A 12,507-nucleotide genomic window follows, 5' to 3' on the forward strand; every position below is an offset into this window, starting at 1 on the left:
GCTAACTACATCCGCTGGAGACCGCTTTTCCGGTTTCCACTCATAAACATCATTGTCTCCTTTGTCGTGCCCTAATTTGCAATAGAAGTATTTCTTCCTCTGCTTGAATAATTTGGAGCTCCAACGCCAGTCTCTCTGTCTCGGTGTCCATCGTTCACTGTGACTACGGCAAAAGCCGGAAGGTAAATAACGAGGCGAGATAGTCACAAGAGTCTCGGTCGGTCGGTCACAAAAAACCATAGCGCCCTCTACCGGTGTGGCATGCATTTCGACACGTAAACCCCACGCAGAACCATCACGGTCTCACGACTGCGTCCGAGCAACTGCGTGGCCATTGCGTGACCATTGCGTGATCACTACGCCGAAGCATAATCTAACCTTAAAGCCCACCAAACTTCCTCTCAGTTTGAACATTTGGACTGTAACCCTTTCAGGAATTGGACCATGACCACAGAGTTCATTCATCAGCTTTCATGGATTCATGAGGTTTCTTAGGGGTATCGACGGCGGCTAATGTTTAACTCCATGGTTAATGTCAAACCTGGGCCTATCATCTACTAGCATCTCTATGTACATGAGATACTTCAAAACGCTCCCACGAAAACTTTTCCTTTAACAGAAGTATTTTGTCATTGTCCTGATTTGTCGGTGATTAATTTTTAACGTGAAATGTTGTTGGATGCGTTTCTAAAAATGAAAAGTCAAATCATGACTTGACCAAGGATGTCAACAGCTCGCACTGAACAGAGGCACCTCCCTACGGTGATGACTAATACACTGACACTATAAATGAACGTTTCTCTCAAGCATTTCCAACAGGCAGCGATAGTCTTCCTGTTTTACTCCCTAAAACTCAACAGGTCTGTGTGTAAATGACAACCCTGTATTAACAACCTGCCAAGATTTTTTTCTATAAACACATTTCTCATTAAATTGATGGAGGGGAAAAAAAAAAACAATAAAAAGCAAAAGAAAGGAGAGTCAGCGAAGTGCAGACAGAAATATATTTTCGCTGATCTCCAGGTAACTGCGCTGTCCAAGCTGTTGTGTAACAGCGCTGGTCTGGACGTCTGCACGGCTTAGCTTTAGCTGGCCTCGCTGCCGATTAAATTCTGCCGTGTTTTTATTTCTGTACCACATCTCTCTTTGGTTTGGCTGACGTTGGGTTGGTATCTGGTCCTGGTTTTCACAGGTGTGGACAGCAGTCGGCCCTTAGCGGCTTTAAACCCCTGCATGCTCGATATGAGGCCACGCAGACGCGACCTTGGCTTACCTCGACTGCTCTATTTATTTAAACTTTTAGCCCTTTGCCAGATAGGGGTTTCTTCTCTTTGTTGAAAGTTTAGTCTGTGTGCAGGGCCCTGGCACCGTCTACAAAGACGACTGCATTTAACCGGCCCAAATAATGGGAATGTGCTTTGCTTGGATCAAGACCGTTCTTGTCTACCATAGCATAATTTCAGGTAAAATTTCAGAACAATTTAAATCACATATCCTTATCTGAACCCTACTTGTGATCCAAAGAGCTAAGATTATAAAAAAAACATCAATTACTGCACTGTGGAAAATTAGTGGGTAGTTTTACTTCCTACTGGCTCTCAAAATTTCCCCAGCACCTTAACAGCCGTCATTTACAGCCTGATTCATGGGAGTAACTTAAGATGTATTCAGGTTTGGACTCACAGGGGTCATTTACATTTATCTTTCAAGTAATAAGCTGGTTGAGTGTTGAAATCCACAGGGAGGGGCGGACAATTTCCTGTCCTGAGTTATCTTTGCCCAAAATACCCATGTAGGCAGTCCCTGTCAGGCTTATCTAGGTCCTAATTTGCATTTTTTGAGTGAGAATATGAATGAGCAGTTGGTACTCCCGTGGTTTCCTTAGATAAACGTTTGAGAAAATGTCAGATGGACGAGATGAGTACAGATTATAGAGAGAGTGTAACAGTATTGAACAGGAAAGGCTGGGCCAAGGAGACAGTACCGGTGTCCTAGGATCCATTCATTTCAGTTCTTCCTCCTGTGTGGAAGCACTGAAATGTGCATGTGACCTCAATCTAACAATCAATTGGTTCACTCCACATGAATTAACCTCTACAATCACACCCCCACGCATTCGACCAGACAAGGAGCACCTCCACATACAGAGCTGCTCTTTCACCGCAAATCTTTTGATGCGTCCCATTTTTTCCCATCACTCGCTCGCCCCTCCCCCCCTTCGATTCTTTGTGCATGAGAAATGTAGAAGTGTCCCAGTACAAAAACTTCACTCTGCGAAGTGACTACCCTCCCCCCTCTCTCTCTTGCTCCCTCTACAAACTGATACAGAGAAGTCCTGCCTCTTCCGGTGGACCACCGTGGGACCTTATTTTGGAGGAGATAACTGCAGCAGTCAATGGCGAGGGAGAAATAATTGAAGAAAGCATTAAACTGCCCACCCAACGTCATATGTGAAGTCACTTTAAGCTACTCTCTCCACTTCTGCACCCCATTTCACAACAAAGTGAAATGTGCCACATTGGGGACGTGCGTTGCGGGAGAAGACAGCTGGAGTTCACCTCCTTGCAGCAAACTGCAACTTTCTTGACTTGCAAAATGTTCTTTTAAAATGACAAACATTATGTGGCTACTGCAAAGCTTCAAATAATGCAGCAGAGGTTGCAGAAGTAATGTGCAGCATTTGTGATGTTGTTAAACTTCACAAGAAGGATTAGAAAGAAGGATGGCCCTTCTCGCCCACATGTTACAAAGTGCAGCATGAATGGAAGTTATTCTAAACAATTTAAGACAGAAAGACTCCTTTCTACAAGAAAGAGCAACTAGGTGAATGAAATGTTCTGAATTTAAACACGCAACCCAACAATATAAATATATCCAAGAACACACTGGAAATAAAATCATTAAAAACAACACGCAGAAAGGCTTAACATACACTGTACACTCTCAAATCTAATTTAATAGAAGCAAAGAGACTCCGAAGAAAACAAGTCCTGTCATTTCCTCATATGACTGTGTGCAAATAGCGATAATCAGTATAGTTAACTATAAATAGTACAAATCAGAGAAGAGTCACTTCAAAATGGGCTGTGGCATTCACGCAGACCCATTCTTCAGATTTACTTCACCTTGAATTTCCTGGTTCGCTGTACAAAATAACACATGGGTGTTATCCTTTAATGTCTCTTTGATCTGGTTGAAGACAAGCGCCCTGTAATCATCTACACCGAACGGCTACTGTGCGTTTTTTTGGGAATAAACGTGTAAACCTGTATTCTCCTGATGAAGGCTATCATTAAAGACGCTGCCGTCAGTCGCCACGAGGAGCAACAGGTATCATCGTATCGCCGCAAAACCGTGGCACGTGCTCAAATGATTTTACCGACAATGGAAACCTAATCCTGGAAAGGGGAGTGTTGGGTAGATAAAAGAAACATGTGCACCATGTAATGCTTATTGTTACAAGAAGCAAGCACACACACAAATAGCCAATTGTCTAATCTTGTGGTGGAGGGGAGTGTCGGTCTGACTGACTGTTAACTTAGATCTCTGCACTATTCAGTCAACCAAGCCTGGTACAGCAAAACACTGCTATCTGTAAACCTTTCATGCATCACTGGAACTTTTTGTACTTCCTCTCAAACCTTCTCTTATTTTCATTCCATTTTGGTGACTAAGAGCTCCTTTATTACTCCACCTTTATTAAATCCTAAACTCTGTTGAAAGACAAAAAGATTGTGTCTTGAGGTGACACACAGCCCTGTTGAAGTTGCATGCGATTACTTGAACCTCGTGCTGGAAAAAGTTGCAGTTTGTAAAATTTCCATAAAGCCAAGAACTTGCTAATATCCAAGAGTTTTATAAAGTTTGATAGTAGGTGTGTTGTTGTGTTTCTCCTTATGACCAGACATGTGGGCTTTTTATTTGGCTTCTCCTGGCTCACAAAACGTTGGCAACGGTGGGCCGCGTACAATGCACAGACCTGACCATCAACAGGCCAAAGGCAGCGTGTCGCAAACAGCACTACAAAACCCAAGTACACTGATCAGGCATAACATTATGACCGCTTTCCTAATATTGTGTAGGTCTCCCTTGTGCCTCCAAAACAGTTCTGACTCATCAGAGAATGGACATGGTCCTTCTGAGGGTGTCCTGTGGTGTCTGGCAACAGAATATTGTTAGTGGGGGCCTTTGGGTCCTATGGGTTGAAGGGGAGGGGCCTCTGTTGTCTGAATTTGGAGGCCAGGTCAACACCTTGTGCTTTTTTTCATGTTCTTTGAGTTGTTCCTAAACCGTTTTTGTGTGTGCCTGTGACAGGCTGCATCCTGCTGGGGATGGCTGCTGCCATCAAGGAGTGTCATTGCTATGGGGTGTGGGTGCCTTGTCTGGTCTAGGTGGGTGCTACATGTCTAAGTAACATCCATATAAATGCCAGGTCCAGAAATTTCCAAGCAGAACACTGTACTGTCACAAGATGGTCAATGTTATTTACTTCTCCAGACAGTGGTTTTAATGCTGTGGCCGATCGGTGTACGCTGCTTCCAGACAAAAGAAAACCTTCATAAGATGAGCTATTTGAGGAGGGATCCGATTAAACGTTTTTCTTTTCTTTACACATCAGTTGAGTCACGTGCTGAGTCACACTGTTTTAATGAGTGTGTGAAGCCTCGTCTTTCATCTGGGGTGGTCTGCTGACCGGGATGGAGAAGATACACGGTGACACCACCAATGACCCGTTCTTACAAGCTGGTACTGACTGATACAGGCATTATCACACACGCTTCCTCATGCCTGCCCTGCACCACAGATCTCAGACACGATGAGGTACTCACACACACACACACACACACACACACCTCTTTGTCTAGCATCTAACAACAGACTACTGAGAGGCTTAGGATGCTCAGACAGCATCAGTCACAACAGTGCACATTCCTCCAAACCACATCACCATGTCAGCGCTGTGTTTACACCACCACAATACGAAATAAGCCCCTTCCTACTGTAAGAACACCAAAACCAGTCCACCAGCGAGGATCACTTTGCCCCACTGGTGTTTTAGGGGATTTCTCCTCTATTAAGTAAGTGTTATGGAGCACGGCAGAAAGTGAGAATGTAACAGGGGTCATGAGAAAAACACATGCGTGGTTTACACCGCGTACAAGGGAACAGAGACGTCCCCGTCAGGATCAATCAACCGGGATGATGATTACGTTAACATGTACAAAATGTCTGAGCTGTATTCCAGTTTACCAGGGTTGCGATATTCCCGCATGTCCGAAAATCTTCTTTCATAAAGTTTTAGAATAGTTTTCAAATTAAGCATCACTGGCAAATGTTTTATCGGCCGACTTGACATGAGTCGGTTTAGCTTCGGCCATACGAGCCAGTCTGGTGGGGCCTCTCGAATATCCGAACCCTGTTTCTCACTGAAAGTCTGCGGCAAGATTGTCCAGTGTACTTTTGCATTTGAACCATCGTAGGACAATTAAAACAATACACATTCATTACACAATCGAGCCAGGGACATTCCTCGAAGGATTGAGAGTAGGAACAGACGTGAATGGTGATGGATTCATTTGTATGCTCGCTGGCTGGCTGGCTGGCAGGCCGTCAAGACCCACTCCAGAGTTGGGATCAATGAGAGAGAGATGGAGAGAGAGAAAGAGACCCATTCCCATTCAGGGTTCCGCTATGTTGTCTTTGAACAAATACACACTCGCATGCACGCATACACAAACACACAAACGGAGGAGGCTCAGTAAGACGTCTCTCTTTTCATGCCGATCTTTTGTCTCTCAGTAATGTCTGGTATGCTGGGATACAGGCTTTGCTCAATGACCTGATTTCTATGGGGGCTGCCGAGCCACCAGTCTGTGTGTGTGTGTGCGTGTGTGTGTGTGTGTGTGTGTGTGTTCATCTGCCTGCAAGCCCTTCCTCTGGATAAGGCACCGGACTTAGCAAGGCAGACAGACACAGACAGCGGCTGATCCAGCCAATAAGGGGGCAGGAAACACACACACACACACACACAAAAAAAACAGATACAGACACACACACAGAAAGCCTCGCGTGAAGTAAACAAAAAGGCCTCGAGAGCGGCATAATTGGATGAGGAAATATTCTGTGGGGAAACTTGATTTGAGTCAGCGCAATAACTGCAACAGTTATTGCAATAGCTGGTTGTTTTATATTTGCAGGATATTTGAAAAGCAATATCCATCTGATGATTAATTAAACTCCTTTTAAAAAGCGATGTTATGAATTTCCTGGGGGATAAGACTCTGTAATCGTGTTTCCTGCTGTGCAATAAATAAAGGCCGCACGACTTACCTTGTCTCTGTATGAAAATCCTGAGCAGCGGGTGAGCAGTCGACACCGCCTTGCAGAAGTTGTCGTCGTTGTTAATCGGCAGCAGGTCACCGTGGACATCAGCGTAGCCGATCATCACCTCCATATTAGCGATGCGGTGGATATGCAGAATGAGTTTGTAGAACTCCTCGAACTTGCCAGGCTTGACCCGGTCCACGGAGAACCGGCGAAACTCTGCCCCATACTGAACAGAGAGAGAGAGAGAGAGAGAGAGAAAAGACAGGGGACATTAAAAGAACAGTCAGCATGACAACCAAACAGGAAGAGGAAACCGGGATGTGACTGGCACGCGTAAAATTAACAAGGTGGAAGTCCGCTGAGCCCGAGGTGATGACCTTATGGAAAACACGGCACCGGGAAAGCTGTTTCTAAGCAATAAACGAACGGAATTAAACTGCAAACTTTTGCAAAACCAGTTCCAAAGCTATCCGCAGCAATACAATTCTCTTTTGCATTACACACCACCGCAGAACATTAACCTCCAGGACAAAAATAGCCGAGGCGCTGTCAACACAACAGTTGGCCTATTATTACACCAATAGTTTGACATTTCAGAAACAATTAAGCTTCTTTACTTTTTGACATGAGTTAGATGTGAAGGCTGATAGCGCTCTCGTGTCTGCACAGTAAGCGCTGAAGCAACAGCCTGCAGACGTTTTTGCGTAAAGGAAAGCGGGGTGAAACAGCTGGCCTGTCTCTATCTGAAGGGCTCTAAATCATCTCAGCAGCAATCTCAAAGCTCACTTGTTTTATTGTTGTGTATGAAAAACAAGTTAAAAAGGCCCGTTTTTCATTTGTATGCTAAGCTAACTAGCTGCTACTCGTCTAAAAACTAGACCGAGGAAGTAAGTTATATCTTAAATAGTAAAAAAGTCAACGTGTAAGTATTTTACTCATCACTTACGCAAAAATAAAGAAACTCCCTCAAATGTAGCTGGCTGATTAGTTACTTTACAAGCTTCAGACGTTCTATGTTGCCTGAATAGATTCTTGGCAACAAACATTATTGAGTGCATGCATATTTATGGGCACGCTACCAATGTGCTTTTGCATCAGTTCTAACCCCCCATGTTTGAAGTACATAGAAAAACTCTGCAGACGAGCTGCCTCCTGGGATTTTTTTGCATCGTAGTTATGGAAAGATCCTAATGCAGCAGCTACTTCTATAGGCTCTGCATAGGTTTGTTGGGATAGTTTAAACAAAGCAAAAGTCACATTTGAAAGAAGTATTAACCCACTGTACAAGATACGAGACCTGTAAGAGAGCTAGCTAGCTCTAGGACAATGATGAAATGGCTGGCAACCACAGCAATTACCTCTATAAATGAAATGCTTCGTAATCAGCTCTGCTAGATGTCATGGAAGAGTTCTGCTTTCTGTCCCTAATTGCCCCCCACTTTGACTTGTTGACGTTGCACAGAAACCTGTCTGCAGAGCAAGGTCTTTGTGCTAAGCTAACCGGCTGCTGTTTACGCTTTATATTTAGGTAAATCAATCTTCTCATGGAATGATCTCCAAGTAAATGAAGTAGCACACTTCCCAAAAACACTATTCCTTCAACAAGTGTGACTGTTGCGCAGTGCATCCTCCTCTTAACGAAATAAACAGAATCAGGATGGCCTTTCACCTCTGCTAAATCATTTCCTGGTGGAAACACTGTTGCTTTGTGTTGCAGTGCACATCCAGATCATATCACTGCAAAAACAAATTTTAGTTGCACATCTCCTGCAAACAGCAGGAAATAGGAACTGGGTTGCTGTATAATCAGAACAGAAGAACACAGATGAGTAAAATCTGTGCATGTATAAACGACAGTGGCAGGCGGTCCTGCCTCCCACTCACTGTTTATGCACAAGAGCACAGACTTGAACAATTGTGCTTCAGCTTTACTCAGTAGGTCACTAAATGTCCAATGAGAGCACGGCTGAGGGTCATGGTGGGGTCATCGTGTGACTCATAGTATACAAAGATACAATGGAGGCACAAAACCACAGCTCAACAAAGCGCTGCGAAAGACAACTGCAGTTGCACCGGTGTCTGAATCACAGCGGTAATTTGTAGACTAAGATGCTGTTTGTTACTGTAATCATGAGCTCACAGCAGAGGAAAGCTGACAGCAGAAGAGAAGAGCGGAGAGGTGATCAGGGAGTAGGAGGAGGAGGAGGAGGAGGAGGACGGGGAAAACTGCTGACATAGTAGCGGAAGAGAGTAGCAGTATACAGACTGGGAGGGAAGCAGAAGAGTGGGGGATACATTAAGCCGCTCTGTAATTAGAAGATGACATATGAATTTAAGAGGGGGCGTGTTAGGGGACTAGGGGGATGCCAGGCGGGTGTAATTTGCTGCCAGACTCGCTGAAGCCTGCGGAGGAGCACATGTGAAGCTGCATTTTGAATGCCTGGCACCCAACTTGGATTCCAGCAAATAAAACTCGACTCGCATTAGAGGACGACCCGAGAAGCTGACAAACAGGTTTGCCAGTGTTGAGTAGGTGTAGGTGGCATTTTGGAAAGTGAAACCAATCACGTGAATTAATGTAATTAACTCTGTAGGACTTCAACATGTTACACTTGACTTACCAAACCATAATTATACTTCTGTATGTCAGTGACTTCCGTCACTGCTCTGACCGAGAATGTTCTCCTGACACCGCACCTCGTGATCAGTCTGAACAATTGCACAAGCAGAGTTCGGCCCTCGGGTGCGAGCAAGTCTGAACATGGCACGATTAATCACGGGCCTCAGTACTAAACCCGAACCTAAGAATACATCACTACAAACGTGACATCACCTGTCCTCCCGGCCAATCAAGGCAAAGGGACGTCCAACAGGCTGAAACATGTCTAACTGACATACTGGGGAAAATGGAAGATAGTTGACTTTTCTTCTTGCATGTACTCAAGTCAAAGACAACTCACAGGAGAGATTTCCCAATAGCTTCCTGGCTTTTTATAAGATAATATAAAATAAAAAGAATATGAAAAGCCAGAAGGATCATTGTAAAATAAACTCCACCCAACCCCCCTACAGCCCCACACACACTCTCTCTCTGTCCTCTGATAAGAGCTTAAAGTGAGTAAAACCAGGTCCTGGATCCACAACAGGCAGCCAGACACCTCCAGTGTTATCCCTGATAAGCTTATCACTGGAACAATTTCCCCGGAGAAAACCCAAACGTGAACCAGTGAGAATCAGGCACATAACATCAGTCACACCACAATCTTGACGATAGAAACCCTACCGTCACTTCGGGAAATTTAAATGTACCCTTGAAGTTTGGGATTTTGTCTTAACCGAGACATTTTTACAGTTTTGACATAGCTGGACTAATAGGCAGTTCATACTTCAGCCCAGACCCTATGCAGACCCCAATACCATAGCATGACGTGCACCTCCCTAGAAACGTAACTACGCGTCATAGCGACGCACGTAGTAGCGTGTTTCCGCTTTAGTATTTCGGGCTGTTTCTTCATCTCCGAAGTTTTTGAACCGATTGTTTTGGATCAATTAAAAAGGAACACGCCAAGGAAAGATAGACTGAGGAGGTTCGATGTTGACATTTCGGTGAAAGTTTCAGCAAAACGGAAACAAAAATTAACCCAACTGGCAAAAAAGACACAGCTGTGACCATCGTTTGGGTGGCACCGTTACAGAGCGAGCCAGACTGAACTGACGAGCGCACAAGTATAAATGGCTCGCACCAGTGTAGGCTACGTGCACAGGTCACGCCATCTCCCGCGGTACTTTAGACGAGCCTTAAGACTTATTATTTTCAATGTTGCTTCATCAATCTATTATTTACTTGATTAATCTATTAATATTTGGGCCTAAAGTAAGCAAGCAATACCAAAAAATGGCAAACACGTTTCCTCAAAGTCTAAGCAAAGCCCAAGGATAGTCAGGTTAAAAGACTAAAAACAATTTGACATTTAAGAAACTGGAAAAAAGGTGTTTTGCTTTTCTTTTTTTACTTTTGCTTAAAAATTACTTAAAGAATTTATTATTAAATGGTGAACGTGGATCAGAAAATTCATACAAGCTGCTTTTCAGAGACTCAAACGTGGCACAACTACTTAGTAGATAAGACTTTTTTTTTTTTTTTTACACAAATATTCAAATGTCCTCAACTGTCAGGAGATACAGAATGCATTCACACCACTTATCTCCTCTCCAAACCATCCGCTTATTTTCTTAACGCGGTTACTCTGATCAAATTTGCCACTGAGGAGGAAGCAGTGCGGAGCTGCTCGGCCTCCGGGGAGCAACAAAAAGACCCGGAGGGCCGGGGACAAAACGGGCAAACAAAGTGACGCAACTGCGAGTGATGACTTCTATCTGATCTAAAAGAGGAAACGTGTGACGTTGTGTGACCGTGAGTCAGCCTCGCAGAGATGCTGATGACGCCGGTAAACCTGTCCTCTGCCATCAGTCCCACCCACAAACAATCTCTGGTGGCTACAAAGAGACCACTCCTGTCTCTCTGGAACAAACATGAAACCCACCCTGCCTCAAAAGAGAAACGCAGCCCTTTGATGTCTCGTTTAGGGTCACTTGTGAGAGCATCCTGGAATAGATGCTCACCCCACCACCCCCCCCACCTCGCCCATCAGGTACCAGGTCGCTGCCCCTTCACCTCCACTGAAACTGGGCTGCCAGAGCTGAAAGTGAAAGACCTCTGGAGTGAATGAGTCACCTCTCTTGTAACTGGTCTCAGTTTTGGCATGTCAGCTGAAAGAAGAGCTCATCCTCAACATACGTGTAGATTCAATTTACTATTGAGGCAATTTCTTAACAACAATAATAATAAAAAAGGATATATTACTGTTTTGATTACCCACACAAACAGTTTTCTATCACAACATCCAACAACATAAACTCTTAGAAAACTGTGTCTCATACCTAATGAGGATGTTTGATTATTTGTTTAATTATTATTATTTCAGATGGAACATAGCCTATTTGTCTAAATGTCTAAGTTATCTGGTGTAATGTTTTATAGACTGGTGCCCTATATTACATAAATCTAGTATTGGTGGATAACTGTGTTACTTGATGCTCAAACTTAATTTATTCAGACTCTAACAAACTATCCCAAAACAACGAGGAGTCTGAAACTATGCAGCACCAGAGCACTGAATGTAACTAATGTGACGGAATGAACATCCGATCTGAAGATGAAATATTAAAAGCAGTGTTGCTCAAACCATTTTTTTTTTTTCTCTTCCTCTCCTTTCCACCAGCAGCTTGAGAGCCGAATCAGCACAACAATCTGCATGGTCGGAAGTAAAGGAGCAAACAATCAGAGCAAATGAAACACAAACAGCGTGTGCTGCGTTCAAGTCTACCTCAAACCTTTTGACACAGAAAGGAATAAATAAAATAAAAAAAAATCGAAAACGCACCATGTAAGATTTGTGCCACCGACTCCTGCCCCGTTACGGGACGACCATGTGAAGATACATTTTCTCCCCAGAGCCCCCCCGTTTCATTTTAAACCCGTCCACCACTCACCTTGCTTTTCACTTCCACGGCGTTACAGTCAACATTTCGCAGAGGCTGCGATTTGTGGAAGCTCCGATTCATTTTGTTTGACTGCAGTTCAATAATAAAAAATAAAAAAATAAAAAATAAAAAAAGGAAAAGTTTAGCCGCCTTTGCCCACAGAAACAGGGGCTTTTTCCAGTCCCGGAGTTTGTGCTCTAGAAATCCTTCTGCTTCGCCTCTAAGAGAGAAGTTCGCGTCTTTCTTTCGTATATTTCACCTCCTGGACTTTTCTTTAATGCGCTCCGACACACATGAGGGAGGACTACGGGGAAATAAGAGGTGAGCAAGTCGCGGCGTTGACTTGGGAGTGTAGTTAAGTTTTGAAATGACATCAGCCCTCCTAAAAAAAAATGGGATCCTACGCTGCATTCATGTAAAGCTCGTAATTCGCATCTTCGGCAGCCATGGCCTCATTGTTTATGTAAAACAAAAACGAATAGGCTAAAACTACGCCTTTATAATTTATTGCATCTTATATCCGGCTACAATTAATTTCATCCAACAAAATGCTGCAGCCTCCCCCTCCCCCAATACACTTTGCCAGCTTATGTACAATAGGCTACTACCGTATTTTTTTCACCAAGATTTTTAGGA

At 43.9% G+C, this 12,507-nt stretch overlaps 1 protein-coding gene across 1 annotated transcript in view; it reads right to left on the minus strand.

The window, feature by feature from the left end:
• Window positions 1–12,248, minus strand: part of pard6gb (par-6 family cell polarity regulator gamma b) — a 30,714-nt gene extending 18,466 nt beyond the window's left edge. The window contains exons 1-2 of the mRNA XM_084563520.1: window positions 11,881–12,248; window positions 6,331–6,553 (exon numbers count right to left, since the gene is read on the minus strand). Coding sequence (XP_084419646.1) covers window positions 6,331–6,553; window positions 11,881–11,952 — 295 coding nt within the window. The 5' untranslated portion in view covers window positions 11,953–12,248. The remainder of the gene's footprint in view (window positions 1–6,330; window positions 6,554–11,880) is intronic.
• Between the last annotated feature and the right edge of the window lie 259 nt (window positions 12,249–12,507).

Source organism: Chelon labrosus, assembly GCF_963514085.1.
Source record: "Chelon labrosus genome assembly, chromosome: 16".
Classification (NCBI taxonomy): domain Eukaryota; kingdom Metazoa; phylum Chordata; class Actinopteri; order Mugiliformes; family Mugilidae; genus Chelon; species Chelon labrosus.